The sequence below is a fragment of the Myotis daubentonii genome, chromosome 1 (assembly GCF_963259705.1).
Source record: "Myotis daubentonii chromosome 1, mMyoDau2.1, whole genome shotgun sequence".
Taxonomy (NCBI): domain Eukaryota; kingdom Metazoa; phylum Chordata; class Mammalia; order Chiroptera; family Vespertilionidae; genus Myotis; species Myotis daubentonii.
The window spans coordinates 2,284,782-2,309,283 of record NC_081840.1 but is presented as its reverse complement, the minus strand read 5'-3'; the positions used below and the strand labels follow the sequence as shown (position 1 = coordinate 2,309,283).

At 57.9% G+C, this 24,502-nt stretch overlaps 1 protein-coding gene across 2 annotated transcripts in view; it reads right to left on the bottom strand.

The window, feature by feature from the left end:
• Nucleotides 1–1,313: 1,313 nt before the first annotated feature.
• CLMN (calmin) overlaps nucleotides 1,314–24,502 on the bottom strand; it is a 90,816-nt gene continuing 67,627 nt past the window's right edge. Inside the window, exons 6-13 of one of the 2 annotated variants that reach the window (XM_059685875.1) lie at nucleotides 23,174–23,364; nucleotides 20,934–21,127; nucleotides 20,002–20,084; nucleotides 14,531–16,102; nucleotides 11,415–11,611; nucleotides 7,591–7,651; nucleotides 6,938–7,008; nucleotides 1,314–4,899 (exon numbers count right to left, since the gene is read on the bottom strand). In XM_059685875.1, coding sequence (XP_059541858.1) covers nucleotides 4,731–4,899; nucleotides 6,938–7,008; nucleotides 7,591–7,651; nucleotides 11,415–11,611; nucleotides 14,531–16,102; nucleotides 20,002–20,084; nucleotides 20,934–21,127; nucleotides 23,174–23,364 — 2,538 coding nt within the window. In that variant the 3' untranslated portion in view covers nucleotides 1,314–4,730. Of the gene's footprint in view, nucleotides 4,900–5,463; nucleotides 6,561–6,937; nucleotides 7,009–7,590; nucleotides 7,652–11,414; nucleotides 11,612–14,530; nucleotides 16,103–20,001; nucleotides 20,085–20,933; nucleotides 21,128–23,173; nucleotides 23,365–24,502 lie in introns of those variants that run through there. The other variant, XM_059685876.1, reaches the window with a different exon arrangement.

Below are 24,502 nucleotides of genomic sequence, written 5' to 3'. Positions count from 1 at the left end.
TTAGATACAAAGCAGGAAGAATGCTCTAAGCTTTGGCATTCGCTTGCCAATACAGAGGCACATTTATTTTAAGCAAATAGGCCACGTACTGAGCTTTTATAAAAATAATCTAAACTTGCTAAGATTTAGATTTTAAAATCTAGGACTTTTCAAAAGAAGTCTTCCAACGCCCAACCCAGAGAGGTGAATGGATGGTTCAAGGTGTCAGAGCCGGGGGGCCACAGCCAGGATGCCGGCTCCTGGTGCCCGGGCAGCTTGCCTAGTTTGGAACAAAGCCAGCTCTCTAGGTTAGACACTCCAGTGTTTCCTTTAAAAAAAGCGCTCCCAGCCTTGCATGGCATTTAGGGATACAAACGCTTTGTGGCTGCCCAACCCACAGCACACTTGGCAGGAGAATGTGCTCATACTGACTTGTGGTGGGATTGGTAGAAGTGGTAGTTGTTGCAAAAATTATGACTTTTAAACTTGAATAAAAATTACGATGCCCATCTCAGACCAACCAATCATGACGTCATCCAGATAGTCCGTGCTCCCCATCCCACGGGGACTGTGCTCCCATCCGACGGGGACTGTGCTCCCCATCCCACGGGGACTGTGCTCCCATCCCACGGGGACTGCTCCCATCCCACGGGGACTGTGCTCCCCATCCCACGGGGACTGTGCTCCCCATCCCACGGGGACTGTGCTCCCCATCCCACGGGGACTGTGCTCCCCATCCCACGGGGACTGCTCCCCATCCCACGGGGACTGTGCTCCCCATCCCACGGGGACTGTGCTCCCATCCCACGGGGACTGCTCCCATCCCACGGGGACTGCTCCCCATCCCACGGGGACTGTGCTCCCCATCCCACGGGGACTGTGCTCCCATCCCACGGGGACTGCTCCCCATCCCACGGGGACTGTGCTCCCCATCCCACGGGGACTGCTCCCCATCCCACGGGGACTGTGCTCCCCATCCCACGGGGACTGTGCTCCCATCCCACGGGGACTGCTCCCCATCCCACGGGGACTGTGCTCCCCATCCCACGGGGACTGCTCCCCATCCCACGGGGACTGTGCTCCCCATCCCACGGGGACTGTGCTCCCCATCCCACGGGGACTGCTCCCCATCCCACGGGGACTGTGCTCCCCATCCCACGGGGACTGCTCCCCATCCCACGGGGACTGTGCTCCCCATCCCACGGGGACTGTGCTCCCATCCCACGGGGACTGCTCCCCATCCCACGGGGACTGTGCTCCCCATCCCACGGGGACTGCTCCCCATCCCACGGGGACTGTGCTCCGCCCAGGCCGCTGAGATGAGCGTTTTCTGAGAGAGCCCACCTTCCTACTCTGAGAAGCACCTGCTAGTGGTGGAGAAGCGATGAGCAGGGGCGGGGACGAGTTGCAGTTAACTGAAGTCACTGAAGTCTTCGATGTCAAACACTGAGGTTTTACTACTTAGGGCCCCTTTGAGGCATCTGGTTGCGAATTTGCAGCCATCGGCTGAAACCTGAAAGGGGCGCCTCCGCAGTCATTTTCCTGTGAGCACAGGAGGATTAAGGTGTGGGTGGGACCACCATTGGGAGGGGGTGATGGAGGCTCCCACCTCCTTCTGTCCTCTTCAGACTTGGGTGGTGAAGCTGACCACAGGCGGGTCACTGGGCAGAGGCCCGAGGGAGGCCTCCCAGCAGAGAGGAGAGGGCCCCGTCTCTGAACTCTGGCAGGGTTTCTGGAGTCGTCCTGGATGTTCGAGAAAACCTGAGCTTGACCGAGACTTCCTATGACCGCATTCCAGCCGCAGAGCCACAGGCAGACCACGGGGCAGGGTGGTGGGGGTGGGGGTGGGGGTGGGGTGGGGGCGTTATTTTCCACCTGAAATTCTGTACCCAGCCACACCTGGGAAAAGGCAGAACGAAGATATTTTAAGTTATGCCAAAATCCCAAAATTTTACAATAGTTACTTCCCATGTTCCTTTTCTTGAGAAGTTATTAAAGAATGTGTCAGCCCGGCCGGCGTGGCTCGGTGGTAGAGCATCGACCTATGAACCAGGAGGTCACAGTTCGATTCCAGGTCAGGGCACAGGCCTGGGTTGTGGGCTCGATGCCCAGTGGGGGGCGTGCAGGAGGCAGCCGATCCATGATTCTCTCTCATCATATATATATATGAATGCTCCACATCAAAAAAAGAAAAAAAAAATCAAATCAACACTAAATGTGACAGGAGAGAATACGTAAGCATAGTGCACACCAAGTGATTCAGGGGCAAAAACAGTCCTTATACAGCCACGCCGAACAGCGATGCACCAAACAGTGCGATCCAACTGCCCTGGCGAAGCAGAGCGAGCCTCGTGATGCCATAAAGTGATGCTTCTAAATTAATTAAACAACAGAAGCATGAGCATGCTCCGTAGAGACGCAAAAGCTAGCATCAGCGTGGAAAGCGTTACTTCTAGAGAGCAAGACGGGGGGGGGGGGGGGGAGGTCCTGGTTTTCATTAAGAGCCTCATAGCCTTTTCTTTTTAAACTACGAACATGTATTCCTTGGATAAGAGTCTAAAATAAATTGTTTTTTAAAATTGAAACCCCCGGGGTGGTTTGTCCTGCAGGCTTCTCTGTCCACCTTTTGTATCCGCTTCTTCCCTGCGAGCCTTTACTCAAATGAGAAATGTTCTTTCCTTAAAAAAAGAATGCAGTTTGCTGCCAACCTGAACCAAATGACTCTTCGGCATCTGGCCAGTGGACGGCTTTAAACAATATTACAAGTTGTAACGGGTGAGAGGTGCAGCCTGCGGGGGGTTTTCTGAATGAGGTCTAGAATGAAATGAAATGGTTGGACGTTGGGTCGGCCCTTCCCCGGCGTCCGAGCGCCTAAGCGAGGCGAGCACGCGTGGCGCTCGGGGTTGGAAAACACCCCCGGCGTCATCTTTAGTGTCTGTGCCGCTGAGCCTGCGCGGATGCCGGGCGCTAATTAGCTCACTTTCCACGGACACGCGGCCTGCAGGATGGAATCGCTCCAGGCTCCCGCAGCTTTCAGCGGAGAAGGCTCGGGCGGTTCTCGGGGAGAAGGCAGGCTCGAATCAGAGCGGGGTAGGGGCCGGACTCCGCTGCCCACGCAGATGGGCCATGCGAGTCCTTTTGGCCACGCTGGGGTTCTGTCAACTTGAACCTCACTGCCTGACGTACACGAGTCCTTGGCTTTGCGAGGGCTACACGTGGTTCCTGGAGTGAGAGCAAGGCTGGTCTGTCAGCAGCCAAGGATCCCCAGCAGGCAGCGGGGACGGGCTTGAGAGTGAATAGAAACTCTTCGTGGGAACATCCGAGAACGAAACAGAGGCTGAGAGTTGGCCTAAAAATCCTGGTTTTGCTTCCAAGAAGGTCATTCTTATCTAACCATTTTCTCTTTTTTTTCTTCAGGACATTCACGGGCACAATGGGAATTCCCTAAAAGGGGTGACTCTGGGCTGGGCGCTGGGTGGCCTGGGGTGCTGGCAAGTCTGCTCCTGGGGAGGTGGGCGACTTTGGCCAATCCCCTCTGCCTCTCGGGGTTCAGCTGGACCAGGTGCTGTCTGAGGGTCCCTCCTGGCCTGACCGCTTGTGGCTGACAAGTGTCACCTGACTTATGCTCTCCGGGGAGGAAGCCACACGGCCCCGGGACCTGCATCTCTGCAGGAAGCAGGCGCAGAGGGAGCCCAGCCGGAGGGGGGGAGGGCGGCTGGGTGCCCTCTCCTCTCCCAAACCGCCTGCCTTTTCAGGAAACCGTTGCGAAGGACCACAAAGGATGCCCGAGCCGAGACCGCACGCCCAGGCAGGAGCGCCAGGAACCTGCTGGACCATGTCCAGCTGCACCATCAGCCGGAGCTGGTTCCTGGCCCAGCCTCTTCTGTAGTCGTCCTTCGGCTTTTGCTAGGGCAGCTGCAGTGCCAGGTGGAGCCTTGGGGGTTAGCACAGACCCCTCAGGAGCCCCCCACGGAAGCCAGGGGGCTGCCTGGGCAAAGTGGGAGGGGTCCCAGGCCCGCCCCGCGTCAGCCAGAACTCTGCTTTTATAGATCACCTAGACTGCCCACCCTCCGTCCCAAGAGTTCATTTGAAAGGAGGGTTCCGTTGGTGGAAAAGATCTGAAGATCCAGCTCTACCCCAAATCAATCAAGGCAGAAGTGAATTAAAACGCACCCCTCCCGCTCAAAACAGACACCGCGGGCGAAACAGCGCCAGCGCCCCGCAGCTCACGTACAGCGGCCGCTTCCCTGTTTGGATTCCGCTTTTCGCAGATGCCTTCCTGGGGGTGGCAGCTGCGTGTCTCCCTCGGATGTCCCCCCAACCGCCAGACCACACAGGTGCCCGGACACCAGGCCCCTTTGCTCCCACGCCCGCTTGGCCCAGAGGCGGCTCTGCCTGGGGCCTCCACCCCCTTTCTCACCGGGAGGGGAGAGGAACCCGAGGCCACCCAGGACCTTGAGGACCGCGCGTGGGACGGGCTGAGCCCGGGCGCTGGCTAGATGCTGACAAAGCAAGGCACGCAGCACAGAGCCCACGGGGGCCCGCACCCCCGGAGGCCGAGGACGCGGCCTGAGAGAACGCACGCTCAGGACGCCCAGGAGGAAAAGGAATCGTGAAGAAAAAACAGCGAGGCGTCCACATTTGCTGGGAGACCCTCAGCTGTGTGCAGAGGTGCCCTGTCCAGGGCCCGGAGACAGTGAGAGAGAAGGCACTCCCGCGGCCGGTCCGGTCTCTTTATTGCGCGGACGCGCTCAGAGCCTGTTGACGTCGAGCTGGGGGAAGAGCAGCAGGCAGTACACCAGCAGCCAGAGGAAGAGGATGAAGTACATCATGTCCGGCTGCTGGACGAACTGCGTCAGGGAGTCGCTGTGCGGGCCCCGGCTCTCCCGCCGCGAGGCTTCGCCCGAGTGGTTGGCATTCCTGCAGGAGGGAGACACGGCTGTTACAAGCGGGACCCGGGGGAGCGGACCCCACCGCTCCCATGCTCCCACCGGGCTGCCCAACCGGAGAGCTGCGGGCAGCCCAGGGAGGCGCCCACGAGCCCCCACAGGGCCATGGAGACCCAAGGAGGGCGCTAGGGGCCAGGTGTCCACAGCACGAAGAGGGAGGGGCTGTGAGCCCATTGCACAGCTGGGCAGACTGAGACTCACGGGGTGACGGGGCTTGCCCAGGCCACACGATGACTGTGATAGAGCCGGGCTCTGGCCCGGGTCTCACTCCCAGGCCAGGACACCTTCCTTGCCACCTCAGTGGCCTGAACACCGTTAGACACGGGCAGTTCTGTTATTAGGGACAGAGGGGACTTCCTGGGTCAGACAAAGGAAGAGAGCATTCCCTGATGTCAGATCATCTGAAAACAGCGGTCAGAAACAAATGCCAAAACCCAAATCTACCACCAAGTCTGGTTTTGGGCTTTTAAATAATTAATGACTAGATTTGGTTTTGGTCAGATAAGTCTTTCTTCTTCTCCCCCCCCCCCCCCCCCCCCCGCAGAAGGCAGCATTAAAGCGACCTGTAGCTTTTGCCTGGTGGATAAAGCCCAGAAGTTCCAAATTTTCACATCTGGTTGGAAGGGGTGCTGGGAGCCTCTGCTTGGAGCTCACTGGGACGTTTTGGGGCTTGTGATGGAAGCTCTGAGAGGGAACCCTACTTCACCCCGACTGTCTCCCGCACAGTGACAGGCCAGGCCGGGCCTGGGCCTAGGAACCCAGCCATTCACATGCGGAAACCCGACAAATGGACAGAGTTGCTTTCTCTTTCTCAAAACTGTTTTTAGAGAAAATTTAAACTATATTCTTTATTGCAAAGGTAATAAATATTCAAAATCACGGAAAACTGCCCGGCCGGTGCGGCTCAGTGGTTGAGCAGCGACCTGTGAACCGGAAGTCACAGCTGGATTCCCGCTCAGGGCGTGTGCCCGGGTTGCGGGCTCCATCCCCAGGAGGGGGCGTGCAGGAGGCCGCTGATCAACGATTCTCTCTCATCACTGATGTTTCTCTCCCTCTCCCTTCCTCTCTGAAATCAGTAAAAATGTATTTTTAAAAAAACAATGTGGAAAACTGACTGCACGCCTCCACCTTGCCGGTTCCATTTCCCGAGTGACCCCCTCATAAAAGCTAAGCGCCGTTTCCCCAGGAGTGTGTCGAGCCTGACGGAAAACGTGAGTTCATCTCTCCACGTGACGGCAGGAGAGGGAACAGGTCTGGCCTCCAGTGAGGCGCCGCAGAGGCGGGACTCCAGGCATCACACTCCTGGGGGCGGGGAACATTCAGGCAGAGGTTTTCCATTCCAACCATGTAAGTCCTTCCAAGCCCATTCAAATCCGTGGCAGATATTAAAAAAAGATCAGCAAAATGAAGCGAGTCAGCGACTCGCACGGGCACCGGGAGCAGGCCTGGCTTGACGTTAGAGGTTTCCTGGCTCCCTAGGCCCTAAGTGGGCAGCGATGCGGCAGCTTAGCCTAGTTCTCCACGGTAAGAGATACTTTCATGGATATCCTGGCATGTTTGCACTCCCTCTTCACGTCTGCTCTGATGCCATAAAACTGTAAAATCAGCTCAGTGAGCCTCTGAGTATTGTACCTGCAGTGGCGACAGAAGGAACAGGGCTGTCAGGCGCGTGGCATTCCCAGCATGGCATCCCTTCCTCTCCCGCCTGGCTCTCCCTGGGCCCCCAGCACACGCTGCTCACAGGCAGGTGCCCGACCCACGCCTGTCTCCACACGGAGCGGCGCTTTCTGCTCGTTAATATCACTCTTCCCTCCCACTCTTCGTCAGTTCCCATTCATCCCCTCGGACCGTGAGGCTCTTTGGCATGATCTCAGACTCCGTTTTGTTACCGACAAAGCCTCGCTGGGGAATAGCCACCCCGCCCCCACCTTTTGCAGACGGTTGGCTGCACAATTAAAACAGAAAGAGGTTTTCTGAAACCCCACCACCCTTGGAGGGAAGCCACCAACCTGGTTAACATTCGGTTTCTTCTGTCATCCAGATCGGCTGCATTCCTCAACTGAACATAGCTAGAGTGATCCTACAGTGAAATTCATAAACAAAACCCCCGCAACCCAATTAGTAAAGATGAAATCTCTGAAACAGAAAATAAAATGATTTTAAACATACAAAGCCGAGCACGCCCCGCTTCTCTCAATATCGTAAACATCTAGTTCCTGAGGCCAAGTGCTCAGCCACGTTCCACATTATTCCACCCTCTCCGCCGGCCCGCCCCGGACTGGGGGCCCCATCCCCTGAGTCAGGGCCGTGGACCATGGTGCTTTGGGTGCCAACACAAGCAGAGCCACGTTGTTGCAAGCGTCAAGGACGCTCCTCTCCCGCTGCACCTGCCGATGAATTTCTCTTTCTGGGTATGGTGGGGGTGGGGGCATTGGGGGCATTTTCTTATATAACAAAGAGACTTTTGGGCTTTAAAATCATCACTTTATTCACATCCCCTATGGCCCAAACTGGACATCCGACTGGGCTGTGCTTAACAACAAGATTTCAATGTGCTTGCCTTCTATCCAAAAGTATAGTTGTTGCATGCTGGGGAGGAGGAAGGATGGAAAGGAAGTGATTAGCAGTGGCGCTCAGAAGAAGAAGAAATTCGCATACTAACCGATTCCAAAGACCTGTTAGTATGTCGTCGAATGTAAATGCTGGAGTCGCTGTGGCTAGTCCTGAAAAACAAACACACGTTTTGAGTTGGCGCCGCCAACAGCTCCGCGTGGCTCAGCAGGGCTCCCCCACCTGCCGAAGCTTCTGCATTCGCATTAGGCAAACCGCGACTTCAGACCCAGCGAGGAAGACCTTCCACCCAGGACGTCCACGCGGGCGGGAGAGGGCTACAGACACCAGGATGGATGTGAGACACAGTGAGCAAGCACTGCACACGGAAAGCAAAGCACGTGTTCTCGAAAGTCACAGGATTTCGCAGCAGAAAGGGCTCTCTTTTCCCAGCGGCCCGACGTCTGGGGGCTGCCTGACACTCTCTGCAGGTCCACCCAAGGGTTGGAAGAGCGGAGGTCAGACCTGGGCCACGACCTGGAACCCGTACCCTCCCAGGGCTGCGTCCCAGGCACCGCCTGCCCTCAGCTCGGCTAACCCTTGGCTGGACGCCCGCTTCTCATGCGCGAGGAGGCTGATTTCCTGGCCGTGGCTTTGAGGCTGATGTGGAATAGATCTGACCGTCTACGGTCAGTTTTCCTCGTCTCTGAAATGGATCACTCCCCTCCCTCCTCCCCTCCCCCCACCCCCGCCCTTCACACAGCTGGGAGTGGGTAACAGGTCAGAGTGGCCCCTCTGGCTGCTCAGCAGGAAAACTAGATGCTGGGTGTTGACGTGCCGGCAGACAGTTATCTCAGTTTCCTCCTGGGAGACCGACTGTGTGGCACCCTGGGGTCCGGAAACAAGGCATCGGATGCAGAGCTGACCCTGAAGGCATTCCCCAGTGAAGCCCCGGTTCGCCCGCCCCTGCAGCTCTGCCAACGTCAGCCAGCCCTGCCTGCGCACTGCCTGCGCACAGGGCAAGTTTCAGGGACTGCTCGGGAGGGGCGCCGGGCCAGGCCTCGGGGAAACCTCAGCCCTTGTCCTTCACCCAGAGCCTGTGCTGGTCTGTGCTGGTGTCACGGCACCAGAACGAAACAACAACACGCGCCCACAAAGAAAAGAGCCCCCCTGCCGTGTCCTTGAGAGCGGGCGCAGCGCTAGGGCCCGGGTGCAGGCACTCTCCCCCGGATCTGTGATGTTTTCTAGCAAAAAGCACATCCCCCCAGGGCGGGGCCGCCCGCTCTGCCCACCCCGCTCCCAGATGCTTTCTTCTAGGTGGGCTGTGTCACAGTGCCATCCGCAGGAGACTCAGGTCTGCTCCCTGAACGTGGATCTCCGAGCACACACAGCACCCTCAGAGCCTACGGGCGCCAGGCACTGGGCCAGGTGCCCAGGCCCCGCCCCCCAGGGAGCCAGCCACTGCCTGTAAGCATACGTTCCTTCCTTTATTTGTCCACCCACAGAACGCCTCCTGAATGCCAGCTGCAGCCAGGCTGTGCTAAGGGCACGGGCAATGCTGATGCGCCCGCCCCGCCCCCAGGGCACTGGCCCACCTCCAGCGGGGAGCCCTGGTAAACATGCTCTTCCACAAGTGATTAGAGAAGCCCTGCTCTGACAAGAGCAGGGGCCGTGAGAACATAGAAAGGCGGGTCAAAGACAGCCTGGAGGAATCCAAGAAGGCTGCCTGGAGGAAGTGGAAGTGAAGCTGGGATGGACCCCAGGGAGCAGCACGGCAGGAGACAGGCAGGGGACAGCGGGTCCTCAAAGGTGAAGGAACTTGGATGAGGGGGTGGGCATTCAAGGACCTCAACTAACACCAGGTGCCTGGAGCGCGGGGAGAAGGGGACAGGGTGCCTGAGGTGGATGGAGACGAAGCTGGGAGGCAGCTCACGAGGGTCCAGCAGGCTGGGGACCCCGGGCCTTCCTGCCTCAACCAATAGGAAACCACAGGTGGTGACTGAGCCAAGAGACAGTCGGAAAAGCATCCTGGGAAGAGAGATGCCCAGAGCTCAGTCCCATTCAGTCGCCTGGGGCCAGGCCCTGACTTTAAACTCAGCACCATCCACACTGCAGGGAGCAGGTGAGCGGGCCGGGCCCCAGGAGGGCCCCACGGTCCTCACTCAGTCACACCCAGGAGCACAGCCCACACATGCCCCGCGCTCCTTTCCCCACGCCCACCTCTCCTCCTGCCCCTCACATGACACCATGTGCACTGAGCGCCCCGCGTGCCAGCCGCCTGCCCAGCTGTTTCCTTCACCTGCGATGCCTTCCCTTCTCTCCCTCTCCCAGGTCCAAATCCCGCAGAATCCTCAGCGCTCACCGCAAATGACAGGCCAGCCCCCACGCCACCCTGACCCTCCATCTGCCTCTGAGGCCTAAACCGTGAAATCCCCACTTGCCGCTTGACACCTGAGGCGTCCCCTCCAGGCCTAGTCCTGGGAGACCGGAAGGAGCCGTCTTCTCTCCCCAGCGAGGAGGCCCTGGAGGACAGAGCTGAGCCTGTACCCCGCTGTGACTGACCTCGGAAGTCCCCAAGCCTCGCGGACACCATCACAGGTGGCTGCCCACACATCGCTGAGAACTAACGTGCCGAGGGAGGAGCTGAGCGGCCTGACAAGTGACCTCGGCCCCTCCACAGGCTGCGATCGAGTAGGTGACAGCGGGCCGTGTGCCTCCAGAGTCGGCAGCACGAACAGCAGGCCAGCTCCACGCTAAGACACAGGTGTCTGCTGGACAGTCACGAAACGGGCGGGGAGAGGGACTCTGGAGTCAGGGCCAAAGGTGGTAGCAGTCTCCCATTGTGCCCCCCCCGCCCCCCCGCCCCAAGCAGGGCAGAGGGGAGGCGGGAGGCTGAGCATCTGCCAGCCACTTCTCGGCTCCCCCGTCTGGGCTGCTCACCACCCCACATGCAAGCCTCAACAGCTTCCCTTTGCAGCCAGGATGGCTCCCCCTGCAAGGCCACGAGGGGCCAGGAAAGCACGTGGTGGTGTGTCCCACAGGTCTGAGTCCGAGACCCAGCTCTGTGGCGTCCTAGGCTGAGGGCTGCTGCGAGCCTCCTCGTCCGCCATCATGAGGCACAATCCTAGCCCCTGCCTCTGGGGGTGCCGGGGGAGTTAAAGAGGAAACGCATGGGAGATGCCTGACCACAAGGGCAAACAGAGACCCCGTGACAGGAGTGATAATGGGGAGAGGCCAGGGTCCCCTGGAAGTCAGCAGTTCCATGTTTTCCCTGGGACGAATCCGGCCCACCTGGTGGCCGGGGAGTGACAGAGTAGATGCACGCTACACGCCTCGTACCCATCAGTTCAAGTTCATGATCCTCCCTGACATAAAGGAACCATCCTGAGCTCTTCAGAACCAAACTCCCGGGCGAAGCCATGGTGTTAAAGTCCAAATCCCATGTGACGGCTGTGCCAGGTCCCCTCCGGCCCCATGCGGCTCAGCCCTCCCAAGTCTGGAGGACGCTGATAGTCAGCTACGTCCCATTTCTAACTGCACAACCTGCGGTCACCTGCGGGCCGGGCCGGCCATTGCTCGGCACACCCCACACCTCCCCGCGGCCCAGCCGCGTCTCTGCTCACTGCTCCTCCCCCACAGGGACCTGGAGGAGGCAGGGGCAGGCTCCCGTCTTCCCGCTGTGCTGCTCGTCAGCAGGCCTGGCGACGGTGAGGGCCGGCGGGGACCCAGGTGGAGAGCTGAGGAGTCGGTTTCTGATTAGGCAGACGGCCACCTTGCCAGATGAACTTGGTATGAATCGGAAGAACCTTCTTACAAAGTTTCCTTTGCTGTCAGTCCCACCCCCAACCCCGTCACATCAGAAACTAACAATGTGCTGGTTCAGAGACCCCCTCTCTCTAGCTGGGTCTCCCGGGTGAGGAGACAGCGACACAGTACCTGGAAGGGACTCTGTGGAAACCAGGGTCTTCGTCCAGGTCGTCGGAGGACCGCACAGCCCCGGGGGTGAGCAATATTGAACTTTCTACGTCATCCACATGCTTCTTTTTTTCCTTTTTTTTGCTGCTGACCGATTCTTCCATCACTTTTTCTTCTAAAGCGTTTCTTACGTTTTCTGAGTTTGGGGATTCCTGGGACTTAAGGACAAGACAACCAAGTATAAGTCAGCATTTCATGCTGAGACCCAGTGGGTGACACCATCCTGCACCTGGATCCAAGGCCCAGAGGGGGCCTCCCTCTCACTCTGCCTCTCCCACGAATTCCCTCCAGCACAGCCTGCCGGGAAGGGGGGGCCATCCGAACTCCTGTCCCCAGTGCAGAGTTCAAATGCTCCCGACAGGTGCGGTGAAATGCCAGGAGGTCTGGAGTCCGCAGACTCTAGTTTAAAACCCTGACCAGGTCAGCTCTCTGACCTTGAGTGACGGACTTTATCTCTCTGACCCTCAGTTTCCTTGTCTGTCAAATCCTATATAATAAAGAGGCAATATGCAAATTGACCCTCACACCCACACAAGATGGCTGCCTACGACCAGGCCGGCAGGGGGTTAGTGAGGGATGACCAAACGACTGAACAAACAGGCTGCATGGGGCGACCAGGCTGGCAAGGGGGCCGTGAGGGGTGACCAGGCCAGCAGGGGGGGGGGGCAGTTGGGGATGACCAGGCCAACAGGGGAGGCAGTTGGGGGTGACCAGGCCGGCAGGGGTGGGCAGTTAGTGGCGACCAAGCTGGCAGGGGGGTACAATTGGGGGCGACCAGGCCAGCAGAAGGGGGCAGTAAGAGGCTATCAGGCTGGCAGGGGGAGGGATAGTTGGGGGCAACCAGGCCAGTGGGGTGGGGTGGGGTGCAGGAGTGCAGTTGGGGGCAATTAGGCTGGCAGGGGGGGCAGCAAGGGGCAACCAGGCCAGCAGAGGGGGCAGTTAGGGGCGATCAGGCCGGCACATACAGGCAGCGAGGGACGATCAGGCCAATGGTTGGCGGGGCAGTTAGGGTCAACCAGGCAGGCAGGCAGGTGAGTGATTAGGAGCCAGCGGTCCAGAATTGTGAGAGGGATGTCCGAGGGGTCCTGGATTGGAGAGGATGCAGGCTGGGCTGAAGGGACCACCCCTGCTCCCCGTACACAAATTTCGTGCACCGGGCCTCTAGTGGGTATAATGATGACCAACCTCTTCCCACAATGTGATTGTGCTTCCTATAAAGGATGTCCCTCACAACGGGCAATGGTTGGACCCTTCACAGAACCATCAGCTGCTTAAACAGAGAAACGACTCCTGGAAGCCAGGGGGGCCCTAGGGTGCAGGATCGCCCGAGTTTGGAGAAGTGCACACACAGACACACGTACAGCTGGACCCTTCCCTGTGCCCTTGCTGGAGGTGGATTATAGGGCACCTCTCATGCTTACTGGATGAGGAATGTTCTTTGAGCCGTGTCTACAGCCAACACTCTGAAACCCGTTGGCAGTGCTCGCGAGTGAAACCAAGAAGCGTGGGAACGTTGGAGCAGTGTCTCGAGAATTCCTCGGGGCCGGAGGAACCTGCTCCACGGGAGGTGGACTAAGCACTGAGCTGCCGGCCTGCGCAGCCACAGAACAATGGCCTGTGCAGAGAGTAACCCGCCCTCAGCAGCTGACACTCCAGCCCCTCCTCCATCATCCGTGGTACCTTTCTGAGAGGTGAAATGAGGAGACACCTTTTTTTTTAAAGACTAGAAGAACCTGCCATTTTCTGGTCTCTTTTGAAGGCATATTTTCCTTTTTTCAAGGAGGGCCAGGCATCAGAGAGATGCTCCCTCCTGTGCTGTCCTGGCTGCCCAGGGGCAAGGCTCACAGGCCTCCCCTGCCACTCCGAGCTGCACTCCCTCCCTCGGCGGACCCACAGGGGTCAAGGCCAGGGCTGCACTCGGGGCCAACAACAAGGTGGGCTGGAGAGCAGTGGGCACTGCTCGGGGGACAGGTGAGAGCCAGAGGGAGCAGATCAGGGCCGAGAGCAGACCCGGCTCAGTATCAGAGTTCCAGTCTAGATTCTGGTTCCATTCCCGGCCCAGGGCTCCGCAGTCCCCACCCCAAAGCACTGGCCACTGGCCGGGCACACGAGCAGGTGTGCAACCTACTTTCGGCAACGACCGCAAGGAAAGCGGAAGAGATCGAAGCGCCTCATCTGGGATTCCATAGGCCACGTTCAGCCAGCCGGGGGCAGGGGGAGGGGGGCTGAGCCCCTAATTAGCCATTTCAAGTATCACAGAGGGGCAGAGGGGCAACACGGGCTTTCTTCCCACCAACACTCGGTCCCCTGTCTTTTGTCCTAAGAGAGATTTTTGGCCCATAACCACCCAGAGAATAGCCCCATTTGCTGTCACGGCCCCCCAGTCTGAGGACCCCAAGACCTGAGCTCACTGAGGGACATTTCTAACGCCTGGATCTTGGGGTTTCTGGCAGGAAGAGCCTTCTGGGACAGGGCTGGCCTCCCACAAGCCCGCAGACAGCAGGTAGAGTGGGTGGAGGCCTGGGGTCAGGTCCCTTCACATGGGGGCAAACGGGGAGAAGGCAGCGGGCCCCTGGGGACCCATCCAGCCCTCTTCTCCATCCCAAGATGGACAGAGTGAGTGCCCCACACTCCCAGGGCAATAGGAGCTCCCACCGCGCTCCTGGGAGCTGCGCACCCCTGTCCAGAGCTGGCAAATCGATAAGCACAAGTGACCACGCTGGCCTAAACGCTGAGTGCCTCATAAGGCTGCTCGGACCCCCCCCTCCTTCGGCCTCCCAGCGGCAAGCCGGCTCATTCCGCCACCCCTCCACTGCGTGAGCCAGAGCATCCTCGTCTATCTTGGGCTTCAGTGCACCCTACCTTCACCTTTCACCCCGAACCACCACGCAAAACACACCTTCGTCTCCTGACTGCAGGCCGTCAGGGGGTCTCCAGAGCCCAAACCTGAATGGCAAACGCGCGCCTCTCCTGGGAGAGACCATCCAGCCCGCGAGACGGGCGGGCCCTGGGAGGGAGGCTGTGCCAGGGCAGGAGCTGAGCTCTGGAGGCGGAACTCCCCAGGGGGCGGCCCCTACCTGCTGGCTGGCCGCAGGGGCGCGGGCTGTGGCCTCCCTCTGCTGGTGGTCCTCTGGGGCCAGGGCGGGGGGAGGGCCCGAGGCTGGCTTGGCCCCCTGTGCCCCCTGGTCCCCGTCGGGCTCCTGGGTGGGGGGCCGGGGGAGGTCCTCGCCCAGGCCCCCGAAGCTGCCGCTGCTCTCGGAGGCCTCGGGCTCGTCCTCGTCCTCCCTTTGCTCCAGGTCAGACAGGTAGTCCTCCGGGTCTACAAAGTCCGCGTCTTCGGCTTTGAAATCCTCCTGGCCTTCCGCGTACGCCTCCAGGACGGCGGCCAGGGGCACCTCGTAGTGCGGGTAGTAGAAGAGGTCGTGTGGGATGACGGAGACCTTGGAGAGGGGCGGGGAGGGCCTGAAGTCCAGGCCTTCCTCGCTGTGGCTGCCCAGGGTCTCCAGGCTCACTTGGCTGCTGGGCGGGTTGGAGGGCAAGTCCCCCTCAAACGCGGGGGGGTCCTCGGCCTCCGCCTCCTCCTCCCCGCGCGGGGGCCGCGGGGACTTGCGCTTCGCCTTTTCGTACACCTCTGGCTTCCTGCCCCCCGGCTCCTCCTCTGGGGCCACCACACGGCTGTGGTCTTCGTGTCCGGGCTGCCCCGGGGGCTCGTCCGCACCTTCCATCCTGGGGGCGGACGTGCTTCTCCCGTCCTCCGCAGCCTCCGCCTCCGCGGGCCCGTCCTCCGCGGGCGGGGGGTCCTCGCCGAAAGCCTGGCTGGTGGAGGCAAAATCGACGAGGTCGCTGTTAAATTTAGAGGCTTTCAGGGGTATGCCTTCGAAATCGTCTACCTCGTCCGTGGCCTCTCCGGTCTGCAGCGTCACCTTGATCTCCGAGGAGTCGGCCAACAGGGTCTCCTCTCCGAGGCGCGCCCGGGGGCAGCCCTCCTCGCCCGGGCTGGCCGGCCGCTCCGAGGCCCTGTTCCGGGGGGCAGAGCCCTGGGGAGTCTGAGAAGGGCCGGTCTGACTGTCCGCCGGGCAATCATCGCCCGGGGCCTGGTCCGGGGCTGCCTCCGGCCTTTCCTGGGCGGCCTCCGGGCCGTGCCCATCCTGCTTCCACACGTCCTTGGCCCCCCGCGGGCCGCCTTCGAAGCCGAAGTCTTGGCCGTGGACGGGGTCCTTGCTGCAGGAGGCGTCCTTGTAGACGTCCGCCTCAAAGTGCACCGTTTTCTTGACCGGCAGGGAGCTGGACCTCTGGTTGTCCTTTCTGGATAAGATGGAAGATTCTGGAGGCGGCTCGCTGAGGCTGCAGGTCCTGCCGGCGGCCCCGAGAGTGTCCCAGTCCGTGCCCTGCTGGGTGACCTCGGCGGGGCTGTTTGCCGGAGTGGGGCCAGAAGCGCCACCCGGGCGGGAGTCCTTCCCGCGCGCGGGCTTGTCGCAGACGAAGACCTTGGAGGGGGGCGGGTGGCTGGTGTCGTGGTTGACGGTGTAGGCCCGCTCCCCGTCGTCAGTCACATAGAAGACGGTGCTCTCCTGCTCCGAGGGCGTTTCTTTAATGCGGACGAAGGTGGACTCGATCGGGGCGCCTTTATCTGGATCCACAAAATCCTCCTGCGGACAAACACAGGGCAACAGGGTGTCAGCAGCACCTTGAAGTACAACGTATCCCCCTCTCCAAGGGTGCAGCCCAGAGCAGGAAGGTGGCTTCGGAGCGAATGCTCAGTGTTGTAACGAACGTGTAGATGGTTGCCAAGGACTACTGTTTCTGCCAAAGTATTTCACAAAGACTGCATTTCCCAGCTCTGGAGACAAAGAAATCTCAATGCACTAAAGTAAGTAGGATGAGCCCTTCTAAGTGAGCAAAGATTTTCAGCTTTGTTTTTCCAATATATTTTTATTGATTTCAGGGAGGGGGAGAGGGAGAGATAGATCAATGATTCTCTCTCATCATTGATATGAGAGAATCACTCATCAGCTGCCTCCTGCACACCCCCACTGGGGATGGAACCCACAACCCCGGCATTGCCCTGACCGGGAATCGAACCGTGACCTCCTGTTCCAAGGTTGACGTACAACCTCTGAGCCACACAGGACAGGTGACTGTCAGCTTTGGTGGGCCACTGCCCAGTCTGGGGATGGATAGGAGGAGCGCTGACCCACCTGAGATAAGGAAAGATCAGCCCACCCTTCACTGATTGTGTGGGCAGGTATGAATCTAAAAGGACCCCAAACGCAAAACCAAATCTCCTGACCGTATGATAAGTCTCCCACACGGGGACATTTGCTGAGTAAGAAACAGCTGTGGGCAGGGCTGCAAAGCAGAGAGCGGCCTGGGGTACTGCCGTGGTTGGCACCCGGTGCACTGGTGGAATCGGTGTGTTGACCTCATCTTAAAATGATGTGAAACCAGAAAGCCAAAATTAAATAAAACCGCACCATATCCCTTACTGGGTCCTGGGAAGGCCAGAACGATGAGTTCCTCATTGTAAATCCTTGTTTAGGAAAGGACTACATTCTTGGGGGTGGGGGAGAGGGAGGGAATGTCCATTTATACACCAGGTCTGACATAAAAGAAACAATGTTAAGATACCAAGAAGCAGGGGAATGGGGCCCATAAAGGAGAGAAACAACCGTCATTAGAAGTAGACCCATATATGAGCCAAGGTTAGAACTAGCAGATAAAGATGCTGAAATTAACTACTTAACCTATGCTACAAGAAATACACAGGCAGTTCTTTGGGCTGAAGAGAAATGATCAGAGAGGGAAGCCAGGATCTGAAGGAGGGAATGAAAAGTGCCTGAAATAGTAAATATAGGGTCAATATAAAAAAAACGAAACAGTTTTCTTAAAGCAAAAATGTGACAAAGTATTGGGATTAGAATATAGAGAAGTGAGGTAAATGACAGTAGTAGCACAAAGGAATGGAGAGGAAGTGAGTGGAATTAAATGGTTACATATATAAAATATATAAAAAATCCATTTTACTACAAGTGTTATAATAGGAATTCAACGTAGACTGAGGTATGTTCAAGATGAGTATTATAACCCCTAGAACAACTACGAAGAAGATAAAACAAGGAGAGGTAGCTAAAAAGCCCACAGTGGAGCTAAAACGGAAACAAAAGAATAATTGAATCATCCAAAAAAGGTTAGGCAGGAAGAACAAAGGAGCAGAGCACAGGCAGGACCAGTGGGAAACAAGAGTCAAGATGGTAGATGAAATCTCTGTAAATGGCCGAAAAACACACTAGTTACACGATGTGCTAATTCTTGTCAGAATGGACAGAAAGCAAGACCTGACGATAAACTGTTTATAAGAGACGTGTTAAAATATTAGCACACACACACACACACTGCAAAGAAAGAGAAGGAAAAAGACATACCGTGCAAACAGCATGAGAAAGCCGCTATGGCTACATATTTCTATCAGACAAAGTACCCTGCCAGAGAAAGAAAGAACCTGGGCACAACTACAACCACCGAGTCACCAGGACGCTACACCCGTCCTAAATGTGTACGCGTCTATAGCATGGCTTCAGCATCCACACAGCGAAGGCTGACAGAGCGAAGGAAAACAAGCCCACAATCACAAGCTGGAGATTTCAAACATTTCTCTCTCACACTCACTGATAGGGAAAGAAGAAAAAATTAGCAGTATGCCTATAGAGTGTGAGAACAGCACGTTAACCAACCCGACCTAACTGACACTTAAAGAATGTTAATTCTTTCCACGCATAGGACACATTCTTTTCAAGTGCATATGGCCCACGTAACCAAAATAAACCATATATGGGGACCGCAAGCTGGGCACAGTGTCCGGTACACGGACGGCTAGGGCTTAGAGAATGTCTGTTGAAATGAACTACACTCAGCTGAACTGCCAAGGAACAGTCCGATGGTGCCTAGATGAGCAGGGGCTTGTTGTCTGTCGTCCCCTGGGGATGTGTATGGACTGTTCTGTGGTGACGCACTATGTTCTGGGACTCAGGGGGACTTTGTCGGGTCCCATCCTGCTCCACCTCTCCTTCCCCCGCCCCCCTGTCTGCAGCACTGGGGAGAGCCAAGTGTCAGAACTGCTGAATCCTGGCTGTGACCCCTACAAACACCGTAAGGTTGAGTTGATTTCAAACTTTGCCTACATCTTAAGGGCTCAGGGCTAAGTATCCCCGAGTTTAGTCATGGACTAGGAAATTTACAAAATATTATTATATCATACTAGAGGCCTGGTGCACAGATTTGAGCACCGGTGGGGTCTCTTGGCCTGCGCCCTCTCACAATCCGGAACCCCTCGGGGGATGTCCGACTGCCAGTTTTGGCCCAATCCCCACAGGCCAGGCTGAGGGACCCCGCGGGTGCACAAATGTGTGCACCAGGCCTCTAGTATACATATAAGATCTTTGGTTAATCTCTTCCTGCCCTTCCTTCTGAGGTTCATCAGTCTGTTCCATGTTTCCATGCCTGTGCATTGAGCATTTGCCTATGGTGGTCAGTGTGCAGCATAGATATCGGTTGAATGGTCGCTTCGGCTTTTATATTATATAGATACTAGAGGCCTGTTGCACGAAAAGATTCGTGCAATAGGCCTTCCCTTCCCTTGGCTGCCGGCACCAGTTTTCCTCCAGCACCCGGGACCCAGGCCTTTGCTCCGGCCGGAGCCGCCTTCAAGCCTTCGCGGCTCCGGCCAGAGCCGCCTTCAGTCTTTGCTCCGCCGCTTCGTGTCTACATATGCAAATTAACCGCCATCTTTGTTGGCAGTTAATTTGCATATCTCGCTGATTAGCCCATGGGAGGCGTAGCGAAGGCACGGTCAATTACCATGTTTGTCTATTATTAGATAGGATTGTATAATGTATACAGCTTCACAATTTAATATATTAGACTATATATTGTATTATTATAAAAATAATAACAGTCCTAGCCTGTTTGGATAGAGTGGATAGAGTGTTGGCCTGTGGAGTGAAGGGTCCCAGGTTCGATTCCAGTCAAGGGCACATGCTGGGGTTGTAGGCTTGATCCCTAGTAGGGGGCATGCAGGAGGCAGCCAATCAATGATTCTCTTTCATAATTGATATTTCTATCTCTCTTTCCCTCTCCTTTCCTCTCTGAAAAAATAAAAATACATTTGAAAAAAATTGTTACAGGTGTGTTTTGAACATTGTCTTTTATAAATTTTCACACTCTGATAAAATCTGGTAGACTGCTAAAATGTTCTATCTGACATCTAAAAAATCAAGCAAGTTACCCATATTAATGCGAGCATCATTTATAACCTTAATACAGTTTGGCATGTGAAGAGGTTTGCGAGAGGCATAGCTGCCTAACTTCCCGTCCTGCTTTTCACATAATACACGTCATACGTGATTTTGAAATTAACGTGGGGTAGGGCAACGCTCAAGGGGCTTGAGGTCAAGTTTTGATGATTCCCCCTCCTCAAACAGCACAGCCCAAGCCCCAGCTTCAGTGGGTGGAAACGTAGCTTCAGAATTAAAGGCAAGGAAAACCAACATACGGCTTCCAGCTCCGGGAAATGTTCTAGAAACTGTGCCACGTAAGTCACGATAGACTGCTCGTCCGGCGTGTCAACCATGATGTCTGTTAAGAGAGACACGGGCGTTAGAAGGACACGTGAACACGCGGTCTTCAAAGAGGCCCGCGCAGGACGCCCGGTGTGAGGGATCCACTGGCCGCGCGGTTTTTCCCGTCTCACACTGGCGGGAAATCAGGCCGAGAGGGGGAATCTTACTCGGGCGCCCTGAGCCCCGAGCCTCACACTTACTGGACTGAAGGCTGGTGAATGGGGGGCCCGAGTGTAGAACCCAGGACTCCTTATTCCCCAGGTCATCCATTACTCCTCTCCGTCCCGCCCCTGTGAGCCGCCAGCTCCCGGCAGCTCTGTCAGCGGGTCCGGTCACCCAGGACCTTCCTTGCTGCTGGGGGAAGCCCCACACTAGCCTGGCCCACTGGGGAGCCCATCGGACAGTGAGAGCCAAGTGCCTTGGAGGGGCGTGTCCTTCCCAACCTGTCGCTACGCGGATGGGACTGGTCCTGAGGGTAATTGAGAGGCCCCGGGCTTCCTGCAGCGAGATGCTCAGTGAGATGCAGACAGGACTGTTTCTGCAACAGCCCAGGGTGCACCCGTGGCAGGAGGGCCTCGGAAACATCGCGATGCCCGATAGAAATAGGGAATGAAGACACGCTAGCCCCATGCAAAACACTTACGCCAAAAGTAAAATGTTAAGTAAAAAAAAGGAGAGACAGAACCATGCATACACGAAATGATCCCATTCTGTCTTTTAAAAATGTAGTTAAATGCATAGAAAAGCACTGGAGACATGAGCTCAGCGGCAGGAACGCAGGCGTTATAAAAACGTCGTCATCGGATTTTTCTGTATTTTCTACCCGGACAGCATGTGTGACGCAGAGCGTGAGAGCCGCCGCTACCTTCCGGCTCCAGGAGCCTGGGGATGTGGAGGGCGTCGTGCGCGATGCGGAAAGCCTTCTCCAGATTCTCCGGCATGGAGTCCTCCAGGGCCGCCTTCATGTCCACCAGGCTGGGGTCGATGGCCTTGATCACAGCCAGGAACGCCAGCCCACTCCTCCAGCTGCCCGCGAAGTCCTGCACCGCCACGCCGTACCTGCGGGAAGGCAGCGGGCGGCCCCAGAAGCTCAGCAAGGAGAACCACTGACGGGGGTCAGCACGCAGCAGCCTCTCTGGCCTCCAAGTGCAGCTGGGAGCTGCGGACCGCACGAGGCCGGGCGCCCCGAGCCCCGAGCCCCAGAGAGCTGCAGGGAGCCATCACATGTCCCTTCTGGACAAATGGAAGAGGAGGGTACGCGTCCTACAAGGAGGCCGCGCAGGAAGGACCTCGTGTTCCCCGACGTCCAGATAGATAAGGAGCAACGTTATCATGCTCATCTTATCCGTGACATTCAGACCAGCAGACAGCATGCGCTGTGTAATACGGGGGAGCCAGAAAGTCCCCCTGCACGCCCGGCTGCCCCCTCTGGGCTTCCTGGCCGTGGCCTTGGGCAAGTCCTGCCCCTGCCAGGCCTCAGGCTCCTCAGGGATAAACGGGGATCACCGCACGGTGACCTCCTGGTGGCGGTCGCAGAGAATACTAGCTTGAACCCCAAGAGTGGGCATGGCAGGCGGACACCCAATGGGCCACGTAGGCAGCACCTGGGCGCCAGCCACTAAGTGGCAGCTAACGTCGCATGTGAGCCTCACCGCTTCCTTTAGAAACCACCCCGAGACCTGTCAGTTTCCCCACCGTGGCCACCGAGTTCTCTGGGAAACAAACAGCCCGACCTTTTCCACTTAGGAACCACTAAGATTCACCAGAAGCTGGAAAGCAGCGAGCACCGTCCGCCCGGAGTATCTCTGCCAGGGCACTGACACCGGGGCAGGCGACCAAAGGCGCTCCAGGCCTTGTGGGTCTCCCCAGCTTCCTTGTCACGGGCGGTGTACGCGCCGTGACATTTCACCACAGGCTCAGAGGCCTGGAGCCACGGCTGGGAGCCGTGGAGACTCCGACTGCGGCATCACCCCAAGGACACCTCCCTTCCTCATCACCCCCACTCTTTTCGGTCGTTTTATTTTTATTACAGAGAAAGAGAGAGGGAGAGAGAGAAACATGGATGAGAGAGAGAAATGTTGATCGGCTGCCTCCTGCACACCCCCTACTGGGGTCGAGCCTGCAACATGGACACGTGACCTGACTAGGAATCGAACCATGATCTCCTGGTTCATGGGGTTGATTTCTTTTTAAACAACAGGTAATGACTATTTGCATACATCAACTCCACTGGGCTCTGCCCCTCAACCAAAGCTCCAAAGACCCAGCCTCACTCCCATCTTTTTTCCTTCACCGTTCGCCCCTGTGCACGGGGAGAAGGGACAGGGTCTCTGTGCAGCGCTTTAACGTGCTGGTGCCACGCAGGCACTTTCCTAGGGCCCCTATCATCTCAGCCTAACCTCCCTGCCAGACCGCGGATGGTAAGTGGCCATCTCGCAGCTGTGGCCGGCGGGGAAAGCGATTCTCCAGGGTCCCACCGGCGTGTGCACGGCAGAGCGGAGGTGGCCCTGAGCTGGGGTGGCTTTTGCCCCGCGTGGCCTGGTTTTCTCCCCAGCCTGGCCCACAGCCCAGAGGCCCAGGGGCTGTCGGCCGCCGCCAGTGAAAGGCCCGACACCCAACTGCTAAAAGGCCTGGCCTGCTACCGCGCAGGGTCAAACAGGAGGCCGGGGACGTGGCTCCAACTCATGGTGTGCATTCTGGAAAGGCCAAACCTAACTCTGATCAGCTACAGCCTTTACTGTTACCAGATAAGTGGGTGCAGACTGAGCGACACCTGGGCGCTTGGTAAGAAATGTGTACGCGCAATTAGGATCCAAGAGACAGCCCACTGTGGGGCTGAACGGGGGGGAAGCCCCTCCCTCTGCTTTGTAGTCAGATCCTCTCATGAGCTCTCTGCGAACCACATTCTGCAAATACAGTTCTCTGCGCACAAAACCTGCAGACGCCCCACGCGGCCGCTCTGCCAGGCTCACCGCAGCAGCCGGCAGGGAACTGGCGCCTAACGTCATGGCCGCCAGGCCCCCTCCGCCGCGCCCCCCCCCCCCCCCCCCGAGGTCCTGCTCCCCTGCCCGGCAGCCCGGGCGGGCGGGCGGGCGCAGGGCTCACTTGCGCGTTTTCCGCTGCACCCACGCCAGCAGGGCCCTGATGGCCTTCCTCTGGTCTTTCACGGACAGCGCCGCGCTCCTCTCGGCCGTGGGCGTGGGTGGGAACGAGGAGTCGGAGTCTGTGCCCCCGGAGCCTGGCGACAGGCTGGACGGTGGCGAGCTTCTGCTGAGGTTGCCCGTGAGCTCCTTAATCTGGAAGGAAAAGAACCGTTGCAGACCCGGAGACAGACCCAGAGCCAACCCTCGTCTGACCCCGGGGAACCCGGGGGCCCTGAGTGGAGGGAGCAGCTCACGCAGACGGGAGGCCCCTTCCCGACGCCCTGTCGGGGCCACGCCGCACGCGAGATGGCCTGCCATTGCACGTGCCTGGTAGCACACGTGGTGACACAGACCGGGGAGTCACCTCTCCCCGAGTCTCTCTAGCTGTGGCCTGACTCCACAAACAGGTCATCCTGACCGCCTCCCCCCCCCCGTCCTCTCCCATCCTGCCTCTGGCTCCCAGCCCGCTGCCTGTGCTCTTCCGGGTCCTGCTGCTGGAAGGTCCCTTTCCTCCATCACTGAACTCCTGGCCACTCAAAAGGTGGCTCCCATCACGGGGCACGTGGGAGAAAGGCAGATGCCCAGGCCCTGCTCCAGACCTGCAGAGTCAGAATCCGCAGTACACACACACACACACACACACACACACACACACACACACATCCCTGCGATTCGTGTGCACGGCAAGTCTGAGGAGCACTGGTCTGGCTCTGATGTCACGTCCCGTAGGCTGACGCTGCGGCTGGGAGTCTGCCTCACAGCCCTCTCCCCTCCGAGGTAACTGCCCCTGCGCGGTGCTCTCCCAGCTCTCTGCTCTCCCAGCTCTCTGCTCTCCCAGCTCTCTGCTCACACCCGGAGGGCGGCCTGCCCTGAGGAGCTCTGTGAGATGCGGTGGACTCATCTGTGATCCCAGAGGTCATGGCTGAGGACTGGGCATGCCCAGAGCCTGGCACGTAGCAGAAACTCAATAGACAGGTACGACACATTTTCAGGATGTTCCCGGCAGCTCTCGGGGAGTAACTGAGCCTGCAGATAGCACGCCAGCTGCCCGCACGCTTCCCTCACAGCAGCTCTGCACGCTCACCACGCCTATGACCACGGCCCCCCTTTCCCAGATGTGGAAACTGAGGCTCAGAGAGAGAGGCTTTGGTTTTGGACGTTCAAGGCTCACCTAGAACTTGATCTGTTACATCCAGACTTTGTCTGGGCTCGTCCCTCCCTGAAACAGAAGCATTGAGCCCAACCCCCAGCCCATCGCCACCATCTGGGTCACTTTCACTCGGGAGGGCGG